Source organism: Falco peregrinus, chromosome 5, assembly GCF_023634155.1.
Source record: "Falco peregrinus isolate bFalPer1 chromosome 5, bFalPer1.pri, whole genome shotgun sequence".
Lineage (NCBI taxonomy): Eukaryota > Metazoa > Chordata > Aves > Falconiformes > Falconidae > Falco > Falco peregrinus.
The window spans coordinates 111,645,830-111,662,091 of NC_073725.1; the positions used below are offsets into that span (position 1 = coordinate 111,645,830).

The following is a 16,262-nucleotide window of genomic DNA, read 5'->3' on the forward strand; positions in this document are numbered from 1 at the left end:
GCCGGGAGCCCGTGGCCGCAGGGATGCAGCTCCGCCTTGCCTTTGGCAGGCACAGGCCAGCATGAAACAGCCACGTCCATGTTCAGCCTGGTGAAATACCAGGTTCCGCACTGGCAGGAATGAGTCGCTGCTCCACAAGGTGACACGCGGAAGGGCAAAGCCTGACCTTGTTAAGCTGTAACCCCTCTGGCTCCCGTGGGCGTCTGAAAGATCACATCTCTGCAATAACTGAGTAATGAAACGAAGCGAAGCGGGATCTTGGCTGACTCGATGGCTGACACGACAGCAGCACAAAGGCCAGAACTCGCCTCCCCCAGTGAGGAACACACCAGCAACTCATCCACTTCACCCTGCTCCACAGGTCACTGCGATAGTAACTACAAGTTTCCTGTTAATGCAAGATTTGCTGCCTGAGATACAGTTTAATTTAGAAAATTCAAATAACATGAAACTTCTTCAGATTCCTAGCAGTTAAATTAAACTGGAAAGGTAAAAATTGTTCTTCAAGAACTTAGATTTATGCCTTTGATAGAAATACAGCCTACATTCTCCATGCAAGGCCAGGCATGTGGTTCAATTGTCAGCACCCTGGTGGCTCTGGAAAGCTCAGTCTGCAGACATGCTGTCGTACAGAGCGGCACACAGGGCCAGTGTTCACCAGTGGCAAACCCAATTCCTTAATTCTGGAGTTTGGAGTTGAAAGGGAGACCTCACAAGAACGCCAAGTTAGCCCATATAATTGGTTTGTTTCTTTGGGATACACCCTAAGAATTTAGTTTATCGACCTAGTAATTTATTACTATACTGTCTGCGTACTGTAACTGCCACACACCACACAAAACGACACGGGCCCGCGTTTGCTGCCGCTGGCGATCGGGTGGTCTTACTTGAAATCCATGCCTTGGAGTTTCTCAGCCTCGCGCTCTCTGTTGGGCCAGAGGGTCACATCCTTGCTCTGCTTCAAGCTGTGCCAGCATCGGGACCAGGTACAAAGCCACTGGCGATGCTCTTCCTGCTTCCCAGGAGGGCGTCCGCGCTGGCCTGACACCACTGGCGGTCCAGCATGGGCAGGGCTGGGACGGGCTATAGGGCGAGAAAACACCGTGAGCCCAGGTCTCGGCCAGCCAGTTCAAAAAAGGGAGAGGTGAAGAATCCCAGCCTGCACAGAGGAAGTTTTGGGTGCCTCCAAGCTCCAGAGTCAATTTTTAAATGCACGGATCCCTCAAAGCCTGGACACTGACATGAGAGCTGGGGCACCCCCACGTGCGGTACATAAATCAGCCCCAGAGCATCTCCCTGTTGGGGAACCACAAGGCTGCAAACGTGCCCAGCCAACGCGCATCGCTCAAACGTGTGCAGGCTTCTAAGCCTGCATCTTTTAAAAAAAAAAAAAGCCATTACGTGCAACCTTTGTGCTTCAAAACCTTCAACGTACAAGTCACAAACTGATTACTAGTGCTAAGTGAAAAACCCAGATGGACAGAACAAAACCCAACCCACCCACCCCACCCACCCTCCAAAGTGCACCACCGCCGCGTCAGTAACGACAGACCCCAGCTTGGCAGTGCCCGCAGCCGTGGCGCAGCCCTCGCTGCTTTCCTTGCCTAACAAGCCAGTGGAATGTTTCCCAGGAATTGCCCCAGGACCAGCGAGCTCACCAGCCCCGCGCCCAGCCCGAGCGCGGGCAGCACGCTGTGGAGGCAGGGGGTGAGCACCCCCCACGGCCAGGCTGCTTCCCACCGCGCACACACACCTGCTCATGGCCGTTAGCAGGCGGCGAGGGAGGTGCACGGCTGGAACGCGGCCCACCGGGATCCACGAGGGTCCTGGGGGTAGCCCAGGAGCTCCTGGGGGTAGCCCAGGTGCCCCCGCTGTGGCCCAGCAATCCCCAGGCCTGGACAGGTGATACAACCTTTTGTCAGAGCCAGAAATCCCCATCAGGAAGGCAGGGGGCAACCCGCTCTAAGGTGCTACAGCAAAGATGATTAAAAAAAAAACCCCAAAAAACCCCAGGAAAAAAGCGATCAGGTAAAGGAGGCAGCAATCCGAGAGAAACAAATTGGTAGAGAACACATTAGCGTCAGAATGCACAGATAATAGAAGGCAGCGGCACTGAAACTAGCTAGTGGAGCCAAGACATTGTTCACCCTTCTGAAAACTGGCATAAAATGAAAAATGGCATAAAAATAAGCAGAAAATAAATGTGACTCTGCGTGTTTAGCTTTAATATCGTCATTGTGTTTAAATTCTGTGTTCCTTCAGTGAGGTACATCACCCAGCAAGGACGTTTTCTTTTTCTGTCAGAGGAAAAACACTGTACTAGAAAATGAGGTTAGTTTGGAAATTATTAAGAGCAAGAACTAAAAATACAGTGCTTGCTTTTGTTTGGTTGGGTTTTTTTAAATCTGTCTTCCAAGGCAGACCCTTGGATGTTAATGTGCATAACATCTCCTTTGTAAAGGGTTGTCTTTGCAAAAGGGTAGCTAATTCTGTGAGGCAAGACAAAGGTCTTCCCCAGGGCTGCAGTTGGAAGGCTTGAAAAATGCAGTCAAGAAACTTGGGATATGAGAGAGTCAAGTCTGACGGCTGTAATTAGCACGGCGTGGAGCGCAAGACTGAGCTATCCGATAAACTAATAACAGTAGGTATATGCTAGTTCTAGCATATGTATATGCTAATCTAGCAAAAAGCGTGGTGTATTGGAATTATAGGAAACAGGCAAAAAGTCCAAGATGAACAAATTTTATAGTTTGCACAGTCAAATCAAAAGAGGAGGCGAAGCACAGCGAGCACAAAGGGCTGCGCGGCTCAAAGCCGGGGGAGGCCCAGCAGCTCGCGGCTGTGCCCGCTTCGTAGAAGGACTGGTACTCAGAATATTGAAAAACAAAAAAAGGTGGGGGTGGGCAGCAGTGAGCTGGCCTCAAAGGTTGAATTCTGCTTTTGTTACCAACATTCTCATAGTTCCTGTGTTTGTTTTTCTAGCGCATTTGTAGGCAAAAGGGAGCTTCAGCCCCTTTGATCAAAATCGGCTTTAAAAGCACGCTCAGGGTGCGGGTCAGTCGTTTAGATGCAAGCCCTGACTACACAGCCAACAAAAGAACAGTCAGGGGCAAGGCCACCCATACAGCTTTTCGTATTAATGAGCACAAATCCTTTAGTCCTGCAAACTGGGGTGTCCGTGGGGGGTTTCTGCGCCGACAGGCTGAGGCGCAGCGCCAGGGAAGCCTATACAGCGCTATGGCAATCAAGGGGACACATGGTGAGACATTTGGCATCTGGTCTATAGAAGTGCCTCGACCCCTACATTTCATTATGGGACATTACAATCTCTTTTAGAGCTGCTAAGCCAGCTGGCCAAAAATTGTTCTTCTTTTCTCACCCACTGCACACCAACAGGCAAGCTAGTTAATTGAACAGAAATTCTCCTCCTTCCTCCATTATCTCTGACCGTCAAAGCAAAGAACTAAATAAAAAAAAAACATTGTAAAAAAATCATTTTGTGCCTGGGCTATGTTTTTCTAAGAGTTTTGTAAGACTGAGTCAACCAGGGCTATCAACACCAATTTTAGCAAGTGTTTTTACTTCCAAGAGTATTGTGCTAAATTAAGAGTGTCACACACGACCTGCCTTTCCGAAGGCGCAGGACAGCTGGCTTGGTGCCAGGGTCAGGTCCCAAGGACAGTCACCCTTTACCTTCAGAACCGGTCCCGCTTTCCCGGGTGAGAATTTCCCAGGTTCATCTTTCAGAAGTCCTTGGTGCTTCTGTCGCCGGGACCTGGCTCTCGGCCCACGTGTGGGTAACCCTTTCAGCTCGGTATCATCGAACGCGGTTTGCAGAATCGGAGCAGCAGCTTCACAAGGCGAACAACGGACTGTAAAAGAAAATCCAGGCAAAGGAAACCGGCGAGGCGAAAAGATAACTTTTGGCTGTTGGAGCTAAAAGCAGCCGGCTAAGCGCCCCTTGCGAAGGGCAGCCTTTCTCACAAAGGTGCCGCTAGCAGAAGGATGCGGGCGTTAAAACCACGGCTAGTCCCCACTGCAGCCCACTGCCCTGTGGGCTCCATAAAACACATGTGAATGTGGAATTAGTCCTGACTGCTTCCCAAAAGTATTCCTCCATAAGAAGCCCTTGAGAGGAACTGCACTAAGTTTCTTAACTTAGTTATTAAGCATTTTGTGAGTTGCAGGGTAACGTGCAGCAGAAAAGTTGTAAAAGATGAAGATTAGAGCAACCGCAATAAATCTATTATTTTTCTATTCATAAATATTCCAGTGAATCTCACTTGGTTCAGGGGAAAAAAAAAAACCCCACACACCACAAACCTTCAAAATCCTATTTCATAACAAAATACAACTTTGTTACTGTTTGTGGGCGAACACAAGGTTATACCCCGGCCGCCCCACTGAGGCCCGTGGGAGGCTGCTGCGATGGCGCGGATGGAAGTGGCTCAGCCCAGCCCCCCTCCGGGCCGATTCCCTGGCGCTGCGCACGGTGGGCGAGGCAGCTTCTGGTCCGACCTCGGTAACCAGAGCTGAGCGTCCCCTGCCCGTGTTTAAGGAAGGTCAGGCAGCCCACAAAGCTGGCTTTACCGAAGGACAGGCCAAGAAGGATCTAGACCTCCCTGTCGTATTTTACTACACGCAAAGGAACTAAGGCTCAGAAGCTGGGGGGTAAATCTGGAGCACGGCCGAGGTCTCACATCCCAAGATGCCTCATTTGCCGGAGTGTGGAAGTTTTGCTGTGTACAGCTCTGCTCACTAAACCTCTTTGCATTCAAACTCCCTTCCTCGACGGCAGAACTGAACAAGCTTCGGGACCATATGTCAGAGCTTCCAGTTAAAAGCTTTGTGATGAGTTAATTTTAACAGATCCATCACCAGTCTGCGGAGCTGTTGTCACGAAGAGCTCAGGTGGCTTCTTGTAAAGATCAAAATCGATGCGCCGTTTGTCCCAGCTCCACCTGTCTCGCGCCAGCACTGGCTCTACGTTAGCGTGCAGAGCATTCTCCTGCCACTTCTAAATGAAAATGGAATCCATTTAAGAAGCCAGGCCAAAATCACCAGGGAGAAGTCACAAAAAACTAAATTAGCCAGACTCTTGGGTGGCGATCTAACTACCATAATAGGGTCTTACCAACGTCCACACTGCCCTACACAAGCCTATTGCTCCCTGTAATTAACCTTTCCATTTGTTGTCTTTGATACACACAAATAAGAACAAAAATCCACTTTGTGAGCAAACTGCTGATAGCCTAGTACTGAGCTGCTACCTAACGTGCAGGCACTTCCAGGATTCCTGGGAAACACCTGTCAGGGGACCCAGTTTCATATTCATGTCACATTTCTCTGCAGTGATATAAAGGGTCTGATGCACTTTCCTGTGCTTCATACACAGCTGCTAAACTTGCAGGTGAAAGTGGACCGTCCCTCTCATCCAGGTGGCTCCACGTCAGCATCCTCCTCTGCACAATGAGAGCAAGAGGACAGACTCAGCCCCAAACCAAACCAGTTGTTACCTTTTCCCAAGGGGCAGGAGCGGGCTGGTCGTACAGAGCTGCCGGAACAGCGAGAGCTATACATCATCCCAAGGATAATCTTACAGCATAGTGCTTTTAGAAAGCAGAAGCTGTCCTAGTGCTTCTAAAAATACAGTCATCAGTATTGAACTCCTGGGGCCAAGAGCCCAGGTGTCTCGAGGAAGCAGGTGAGAGAAGCAGCACGTGCATTGGAATCACGGCAGGAATATTCATCATCACAATTGTGAAACAAGAGTTCAACCTTTTGTGATCACCTGACTACCCGCTGCTGAAGCACCAGTTAGATTTTTTTCAGACAAAAAAATTATCCTTCCCAAGCTACAAAGGAATTCCCACTGTCTGTTGTTAGCCTGGTACTTTCACTGTTTTACCTAAAACTGTGTAGTTAAAGGACAGCCGAGTCAGTGCAGAAACCGTATGGAGATATTTTATTTCAGGAAACCAGAACTCCTCCAAGAACTGTTTTGCCTCCCAAGGGATGGTGTTACAGAAGATGGCTAAATTGTGTAGCTGAGAAGAAAACCAGAATGGTTGAAGAGGCAATGTATCAAACCCAGACTGCCTCAGAACGGGATCCTAACAGTTTTCTGCTTTTGTTCTACCTTTCAGGTAACACGACTGGTGAGTTCAGGATCGATCTCCATTATCCAGTATAACGCTGGTCACGCCCGGCCCTGCGTGAGCAGAAGGAGCCCCCTTCCTCTTTTCTCCCAGCTCCACAGGCAGCACCAATGCTGCCCAGCTGGTGGTCCTGCCAGGTTACCCTTAGTGCTGCTCAGGCTCAGGTCAGCTCCCTTCCCCTCTCTCGTCCCGTCACTGGGTGCCAATGGGCAACACAATGTGCTGATAACTGCTGCTCCCACACGGCGTGTCACATTCCCACATTTATTCAGTAACTGGTGTCAGCTGCTGCACTCTAAGCCCGCTACCCCTTTTTCAGCTTGTCAGGGTTTGATCCTGTGCTGCTGAGTTCCCTTCCTCTCCTTTGGCTCTTCGGCAAGAGGCACCAGCTACCGCGCTGTGCTGCCTGCCTTCGGCTGCTCTCCGCCAGGGAACCTTCTCTGCTCCTTCGGGAGAAGGCACAGGCTCCAGCATCACGGATCAGAAACAGGCACTTTGTTTTCGCTAACCTTTCCACTTCAACTATACTCTAACCTGTTTGAGAAACTACTTTCATTTGTATTTAAAAAAAACAAACAACAAGATAAATAAAGCCTGAAAAATTAAATTAACACCCACACATTCTTGCAAGATACCGTAATAAGATTCCAAGCATACAGTTTGTTTCACTCTGTGCTGTGACTGTGTGCAATTAATTTGGTAGAATTTACTAATCCCGCACAAAAAAAAAAAAAAATCTCTCTGTTCTAGTCCCTTTATTTCCTCATCTTGCCAATTCTAATAACATACAAATTTTCTTCCGAGCAGCAGACCACACGTGCTTGAGTACGCGCAGTGAAGACTGTTCCAAACAGGGAATTGCAAACTTGTCAACTTGATGATCCAGTAAAATGGCAGAAATCTAGAAGCTAAAGAGTAAAGAACAGAAGAAGGTAGGGAGGACACAGGGCAGAAAGAAAATGATAGGCAACACAGTGGTGGTGGACCAACACCCCATAAAATTGTAACTGCAATCCACGAATAAAAGATGGAGGAAAAATAAGCAGTGAGGGAATTTGGAAACCTGAAGGAAATGAAGGAAGGCTACAACTAGATTGGCAACTCATAAAGAATAGCCTGGAACCCATCCAGAATGCAGTATTATGACTTTTCTGACACTAGACCCCATCTGAAAATGTAAAACAAAGCACTTTATACTCCATTAACATCCAATTAATATTGGAAAATGGATTTTCTGTATGTGTTCAGGGTAGAATTTGCATATCCAAATGAATGGTCATCTGGGAGAGCTAGGTGCTGATGTACCCAGTTGCAAATACAAGTGTCATCCTCAAAACTGCTGCCTAGGCTGTACCCCTCAAAAGAGGCTTTTGTACGTTAAAGCAGTCTGCCCCCTTCAAGCCTCTTAAAATGCACGAGTTCACTTGGGGCTGTTCATTTAGGTTTTCCGTTACCTCCCGCAACTCCTCCAGACGTGCCTCATCAGGCATCCGAGGGTGCAGGTGGCTTTCAATGCTGCCCTTAAATCCAGGAAATACAAACCCATCCGGGGACAGCCACACACTCCTGGATTTTGCCAAGAATTCCTTACAGGCAGCAACCACATCCACTGGGTCAAATGTTGCTGACAGATACTCCTGACAATATGTGAATCTGTTATCTGGCTCCTACAAAAAAAAAAAAATTAAAAAAAAAAAAATCTGTTAGCGTGAATTCCCCTTTGCTGGGAAAGGAGCTCGTAAGGTACAGAACCAGTATAATTTATTTCCTTAAGACTTCAGGTAATCATAGATCAAAATTATATAAAAAATATATCATTAAATATTTTTAAAAAGGCTTCACATTTCATTCTCTTATGATGCAATGATGGATTTCATGGCAAGCAGTATAACAGAATCTCTGTAAAATAATTACAGAAAGAAACATCTTCAATATTATTTGTGCAAAAAGACAACACTAGTTCATACTGTGTCGATGGTACATTACGAACAGTTTTCACACCGCTACAGTAATTGCCGCTAGCTGACACGAAAGCAGCATTTGTTACTAAGATTCAAAAGCCAACTATATATGTATAAATATATATAAAAGACAAAAGCAGGCATGTGCAATCCTTCAAATGTGGTCGTAAATGTGTTCTTCAAATCACTTAATACTACATACATGGATGCTGCAATTACTCAAAAATTCTCCCGTTTACAATGTGTGGGACACAGAACTGGAGGTCACCACCCAGGTTATCCAAACCTGCACTCAAAATGACAGCCCAAAGCGCGGAGACGAGACAACTGGACTATAACCAACAGCATTAAGAGCAGAATTTTGTTTTGCATGAATGAATAAGCAGTAGATCCCTTCCTACGCACTAACATGGCAGTTACCAGCGTGTAAATATTGAATTCATCTCTCTCTTTGAAGCACTGCATAGAGCAAGCCAAGACCTTTCAGTGACGTGCCTCGATTTACCTTTGCCATTTCCTGGCGAAGATGCCTCTTGGCGAGCTCTGCAGAATTCAGGCTCTGAGCGCTGTCGTTAAAGACAGATTTGCCATCAACCGGAACAATCCTGAAAGTTTCAAGTTTTGCCTTTTCCACCTTTCCCTTGGGCTGGCACACAGCGCCAATGCGAGCCTGCAGAGAGGGGCTACGTGTGGGTTCTGTCTGAAGTGGGAATTCCAAGTTTTTTTGTAAATCATAAACAAGCAAATGATTCTGTAAACATTAAAAAAACCCCCAATTTTAACAAAACAAAACAAAAAATCTGTATCTAGATTTATTACACAACAGCTCTTTGTTAATAAAATATTCCACAAAAAGACTCTATTTTAAAAAAAAGAAAGCACTATTTCACCTTTGCATATGATATTCTGCAAGACTAATGACAGCAGACTGGATGCAAGCACTCAAGAGAGAACGCCTCCTACTTACAGATTTAAGTAGTTGTTCTGGAGAGCTGATTATGGTTGTCTTCAAATGAGATAAGATTAGTTCTTTCATTTCTATGACTCTATTAACACCCCAGCAAATACAGTGACATGGGGAAACACCATTATTAGAACTCTTCAAATTTCCCTCCCGACACAGCATAATTAAACCCTCATACCTATTCATTGCCTTAAGAACGTCATTCTACTGTGTTTACGGTAATTATGGCTTTGAATTCAGCCTCTGCCATAATAGGTAATTACAGCAAGAGAGTAAAATTGAATTTTGGATGTCACTTCCCTGTGATATCCATGACATCCACTTCCTTTTTTTTTTTTTTTTAAATCAAAAAGCCTAAAAGATTACCTTACCTTCTATGAAAAAAATATTTCCATATTTTCTTTTCTATAGAGGACTTCCCAGTTCCTCTATTAGCCTGATCCGAAAACATGTATAAAAGCAAACCTGCTTAAAACACCCACTGGGAAGACTGCCGACCTTACACAACAAAATAATGCTACACTTAACCTACACGGAACGATGAGGCCCTCGAGCCCTGCTGCTCTCATCCCCCCTATGACATTATGAATGCAAGCAGCAGGAACAATTACTTAAGATTTTCTCCTTTTCTAGTCCCATGTAAAGAGATCAAGACTGAAAAAAGAAACAATTAAGAGTTAAATTTCTTTCAGTCCAGCCAAGACAGTACCCTTGCACAGGAACACAGATTTCCACTTCTCAGGCAAAACCCCTTCGTATTAAAATTCATCCAGGAAAAAACATTCAGAGCTATTCTTCATAAGCCACGGGATGGCTGGAGTCCTCAGCTAAGCTATTTACTCCAAAACCCAGTTCAGACTGCCAGGAAACATGTGGGACATCCCTCCTTTGATGTCTATATTAACAGGAAAGCGTTTAGTTTCAACACATTTTCCCCGAGGCAACAGAAGGGCTGGATGGACACTGGCGGTGAGGGAGAAGAGGTTCTAAAAAGCTTCACTGTTTCCTTAAAGCTCAGCTCAGCTCTGTCTGCAGCTACTGGTTTTATTTAGTCAGGGATAAATGCCATCAGGATTGCCCAAAGGCAAGCAGGTCTTTCACACAGCCGGAGCAGAAGGCACAGTTTCCCCAGGAGCTCAGCTGACAGCTCCCCTGCAAGCATCGGAGGCCTGGATGACATGCTAAAGCGCAATGGGGGAGCTATGGGGAAGAGAGGGGCAAAGAAAAACAAGAACCCAACCCAAAGATAAATTACAAGTCCTTTAAATAAACACCTTTCTTACCGCTCACACAGCATCTCCTCTCTTCACCTAGGATTGCCTTCTCCTTTGAGAAGTAATTACATTTGCAATTCGACTTTTGCAAAAGAAAATAACCCTGCACTTTTTCATAACGCTTGTGCAACACCTACAAACACCCTACCAAAAGTTTTTAAGCCTAATGAGACATTGTTTCAGGAGACAAAGGAGGTGTTGATTAAGGACATGAAGTTTTGCAGCTCTGAGGCTTGCTTGCCTCCTGCATATCGCTAGTTACTCACCCCAGCATGGTTTCTCTCAGAAGTCATTTTGTCTGCTATTTCTTTCGTCTGTTGCGCACACGCTTCATTGTGGCTATCGAATGAAGAATGTACTGCCTGGTTCCCTCTGCTAACTTTTCCTGGTGCTGTATAATCATCGGAGGAAAATGAGAGCAAAGGAGGTTTCCGAGTGAAGAGATCCTCATTGGTTAGGGGCACTCCGTATTCGCGGCTCGGGGCTGTGATCGTCTCTGCTGAGGGCAGCAGATCCCCGTGCATTACATCCCTCAGCCTCTTGCTGTGGCAGAGGTAACGAAACCTACCAATAGACATCAACATTTCATTATTTGCATAAAACGTGCTGCCATCAAATCATTACAGTTGATATCACTGTAGAAAAACTACACAATCTTCTTGAAAGAGCTTTTTGTTAAGAAATTACGGTCAGTTCACGTATGCTGGCATTTATCAGTAACAAAGAAGTTCAGCAGTTTAATAAACCTACGAGGAATATTCTAGGAATGTCGCTGGCACTGGATTTAGCTGCAAGTTAACGATTAGTTGCTGAATTTCTCCAGCCTCTGGAAAGGCAGTGAAGCAGCCTCCCTTCATGCACACCGGTTCTAGTGTACGACACATATTTATGTTGAACACCCACTGAAATCCACCCTGCCTTACCTCTGTTTTCCAGCACCTTCTGATCAACCTTCATTCTATACACCACCCATGACAACGCTTACCTCACATCGCATTTCTTGTCATTCGCTGCATTTGGCCTGAAGAGGTTGGTGTCAACACAAAAGCCGTTCTACCTATATGACAGCTCCTGACCCCCCTGCACACACTTTGGACACGGGCACTAAATTCTCAGGCCACAGCAGAGACTGTGAAATAAAGTGCCTTACGTGATGGCCAAACATAGCATTAGGATTCCTTCCCCAACGTGGGAATTTATTAATTCATTTATCACATTGCTGTTCTTTATTTGAGAAGAGTAACTTTACAAAGTACTGTAGAAGAATTCAATTGTAAAATTACTGCCACATTATTTTCTTACCATTACTTTTGTACAATACATGTGACTGATAACTTTAATGTCAAAGTGGCATCAGCATTAATGACACACATTGAGTTTATATTGCTACGTTAAAAATTCAGTTGGACAATGTGCATATGGATCACGTGCATTAGTTTCTCTACAACTAAAATTATTTCCTGGTTAATTTTAGCAGAAGGAAATCTATCAAGAAGCAGCAGTTTCTGTTGTGCACACATTAAACCACCAACTGACTACAGAAAACCAAAAACTAAAAAAAAACCAACCACCATGAGCTCTACGGTCAGTTCAGTCTGCATGCTCCAGCGAAGAATTTACTTGCATTCTCTGAATAATTACAGACACAGCAGAATAAGGGAAAGGCAAAGAGGACTGACACCCAAAGCCTGGCAGACACGATCCTCTCCTCTGTGACGGTGGGTTGCTGAAACGAGTTGCTGCCTAGGACACTGGATCAGCCACTAAAGATGCTTTTCCTGAGGTTCTCTCTGATTTTATAGCAATGAGTACGATGCAGTATAGTAATCATCCCTGCAGCTCCACTTCTCTATAGCAAAAATTACCCCCCTGCATTTAAAATTATCCCAAGCATCCCAAAGCCTTCACTTTCACTGCAGGAACCCAGGCTGCAGCTATCTAGCAAGTTGTGCACAGCAGCTAACCTGCTGATTTAGCTTTCTTTTTTTTTAGACAGGAGATAATACAATAAAATTGCACAAGAAAATTAACTGCCAAGTACCTAAAAGATGCAGTATTATGTTATTTTCCATCTCAAATGTTGCCAGCACACAGCTTAAGGAAAAAAGCTATTTACCAGCCATCAAAGAAAAAAAAGAAAAAGAAAAAAAAAAAAAAAAAGGACTCTTCAAGACATCACAGTGTTGGTCGCCAGTCAGCTTCTTTCCCTCCCCATCTCACAGAATAAATAGAAAACAAATTACAGATATGTGAAGAGGTACCCAAGTTATATGCAGAGATCATTAGAATGAATATACTTCAGAACTTTAAGTGTAAAGGTCTGGCTTTTCATTAGCTTAATGAAGTTAAGTTTCATTAGTCATCAGCAAAAAAGCAGTTCTGGAACTCGAACGCGTCAGCCAGCGAGGGGGAACAGCCAGGTGTGCTAAACCAGCCTGCCGGGTCGGAGGTTACTGCACTCGTTTTCCAGCAACTGCCCTGACATATGCAAATCAAAACTTGTAGCAAAGGGGCGATCCGTACGTAACACACATTACGGAGCGTGTTTTACCAAAAAGCAGCATGTGGGAGGGCGAGGGGGAAGGCTGCTACGAGTCTGTGAGTCTATTATTGCACATTAACAAAATTCTTCTATGAAATCAGACTGATGCCTAGGAGATGTCCACTTTTTCTTGTTTCAGGACTAAATGTCTCCATCCATTTCAAACAAGCTTTGCAGGATTCCAGTTCAGAAGTTAATCAAAACCAGCCAGTATATTGCTAGAAAGCAAAGCAAGCAAATCACAGCTCTTCTCTGCCTTCTAAACCCAGCTTGCTCATATCAAAGATGGATGGTACCTTGTTCCACTTCTCAATAGATGTGTCTTAATTGACAAATAAACAAAAAAGCCACACAGAAATTTTTTTCATTGATTAGTAAAATACAGACAGAGATGTACACGCATAAGACTTCACCCATTTTCTTTGTCTTTAATCCATCTCATGAGATGTAACGTCAGAGGTGCTTTAAGGCCAACAGCTGTGAATACCTGACAAAGTGAGCAACCTGGCAGAGATAAGCAACAAATCCCCCCAACAGGAAACATTCTCCCAGCTCTCACAAAACTCCTCCAATTCTCTAGTTACCTTAAGGAAACTGGTTTTAGAATTCCCCACTTAGTTCAAGTGATTTTCTGGCTCTATCAGGTCCTACTTGGCCTCCTCCTTTACTCCACCTCTATAAGAACAGAGCAGAGAAAGTAAATCCTTCCCAGCTGATGCTTCTGACATCGGAATTTTCTCTTTCTTCAATTTGTAGTACATGCAGACAGTTTCTGATATACCATCCTACTGATACACCTCTCTCTTCTTCTTTACAAAGTGTAAGTTTCTGCCCAAACTAAAGTGGGCTCACCAGGCGCCCACTACCACTCCATCAGCAGTTAGGAACCCGTGCTCTTCTGCCTTACCACACCTGCGCTAAAACAATTACCACCAGGTCCACGGACTGCTTTCATCAGGGAAAGGACCCCCAAGAGCAGTAATTTCTGTACCAAATAGTCACTCTATTAACATTTAATTTCTTGACTATGAATCTGGACAAGTCATACCTGGACAAGGCTTGGAAACACGCCCAGGGAAGCTCGCCTCTGACGTAGAGCAGGGGCTGTTTTGTGAGAGTGAAGAGGGGCTGACAGAGGCAGAAATGATAGAAGATAGCTCCCCGGTCCGCACACAGGCGCTGGTGGAAAGACAGTTGTGAGTTATAGGGTATTTCCAGTTGTCCACCTTCACGTCTGTGAGTCCTGCAAGAAAGTACCCCAGCGACAAGGCTGACACCGTACAATTACCGTACAGGCTGCAGAAGAGTTACCCTCTCTAGTGAAACTGCTTTGCTTTGGTCCTTGGGATGGAACCTCTTTCCATGGCCTTCGCTCCACACAGACTGTTCTGAAAACATTATTTTGGACAAAATGGTAAAGAAAAACATCAAAACTCTCATGACGTAACTGAGTTAGGTATGTTTTCTTTTTAAGCCACATGGCAAACATCCGAAAGGAAGCTCACCTCAGTTTCATCAGTGTTGTGCCCCTTACCAGCCTTAGTGTAGCTACTAAAGCATTATATAACCATTTCTACTACAGATAGAAAACACATACTGCAGCGTAAAACAAAGCTTTGGGTTTGGTTACAGGTGAGCCCTGACAAGAGACCCCTTTTCATGCAGTAATTTCAGTAACTGCAATGAAGTGACTCGCATCAAAATAACCCCAAAAAACCCGCAACAAAACAAACCAACAAAGAACACACCACTACAGGAAAGCTTAAACAACATGGCTACAGTGCTGGAAAAAATATCAATTATTTTTAAGTATTATATTTGAGGGAGACATTCACTTTGAATTTGTCATGTTTTCCCCTAAACTCAAAAGAAGAAACAGCTTGATGTCCAGCTTCCTCATGGTGACTGTTTTGTTTTAGACACCATAAAGTACTTTTTGCCATTATTTAGAACTGGCAGATTATAGCGTCGTTTCCACAAACCAAGCAGCAGCTTAACAAAAAAAAGGACACGTTGCTATCCTTCTCATTTTAATTTTACATGGATGATCTATCGTGTAACATGATAAAGATGAGAAGATTATGTCTCAGGTGAACCAGCCACTGGGACTCATACCCACTAAAACCCCATAAAAAGCATCAGCAATGTACTTGCCCATGTATCTTTGTATAGAAAAGGATGGGGGAGGTATAAATCAAATTAAAATCTCGGGATCTAAGGCAGTAACTGATGAAAAACCTCAAGTCTCTTACCTTTCAAAGTGTTTATCCCATAGTTTCTGGATTGCTTTGTCTTTTAATCCCTCCAAGACAAAGAGATGAGTTGCTCCATCCAGTAAGTGAAAACCAGTAACAATATCCAACTCCGAAATTTTCTCAAGTGTGGTTTTCAGTTTCAATGCAGCAAGAGCCATTCCGATTAAGTGTACAGGATAGCAGTCCAGCCGGAGGGCTTTAGCATTGATTTCTGTAACCTCTTCCACCAAATCATGTAACAAAGATGGATTATTGTAGTCAAAAATGTAGATTATAGAACCATATGGGCAATTTGCGACTTGAGCATCAGCAATCTCTCCGTGCATTCCCAATGGCACGGCTATTTCCACTCCTACTTTCAAGAGTGAGCCTGATTCTAGGTAATGTCCCATAGGTAGTAGGGAGGAATACTCACTGATTCTGCGATTTTCTCTTTTTCATCCTCTTCGCTGAAAGCAGCTGTTCTTGGAGCTGAACAGTTATGGATGGAAGCACTGATAGTCAAGCACTTTTTACCCGACAATAAATCAGTTAGACTGACTTTAGCTACCCCATGTGGATGCCAAACTTTGTTCACTGTATAAGAGTTACAGGCTGTGGATTTGCACGCGAGGAAGCTCTCCTTACCCACTTTTTCATCAGCTGCACCCTCCCCAAACAAAGATGGCTTTTTTGTGTTGTTTTCAGTGTTTCTGTCGTGATCATGAACTTTAGTCTCCAAAGGTGGACCTTGAAGATATCTCTGTAATTCCCCAGGTTTCATCGTCCCTGTCAGAAGTACATTAACATCCTTAAAGTAGGCATGAGTTCCATGGAGTTGTCCATGAGTTCGATGAGGTGGGAAGTTGTGAAATTTGTATGTGCAGTAGGTGGGAAGACACAACTTCTAAACAACAAAAAACAGGGAGACACAGATATTTGTAGCATTAACCTTTTTCCTTTTTATTTTTAACCTCACCAAAGAATCAGCTTTTCTAGTAGATAAGGTATGGTGGACATACCTCATGGCACAAATTATGGTCTTTCAAGCTGCAAAGAGGCCATTATACATGCCTAGACCCTGGATTTGGGGAATATACTGTCCTCAACTTTGTTGACTTTCCAAATA

General features: G+C 44.7%; 1 protein-coding gene across 1 annotated transcript in view; it reads right to left on the reverse strand.

Moving 5' to 3' along the window:
• Positions 1-20: 20 nt before the first annotated feature.
• CFAP92 (cilia and flagella associated protein 92 (putative)) overlaps positions 21-16,262 on the reverse strand; it is an 89,149-nt gene continuing 72,907 nt past the window's right edge. The window contains 10 exon segments of the mRNA XM_055805205.1: positions 21-388; positions 888-1,083; positions 3,694-5,017; positions 7,508-7,825; positions 8,625-8,870; positions 10,427-10,439; positions 10,613-10,963; positions 14,132-14,287; positions 15,152-15,554; positions 15,557-16,040. Of these exon segments, the coding sequence (XP_055661180.1) occupies positions 4,838-5,017; positions 7,508-7,825; positions 8,625-8,870; positions 10,427-10,439; positions 10,613-10,963; positions 14,132-14,287; positions 15,152-15,554; positions 15,557-16,040 (2,151 nt within the window). The 3' untranslated portion in view covers positions 21-388; positions 888-1,083; positions 3,694-4,837.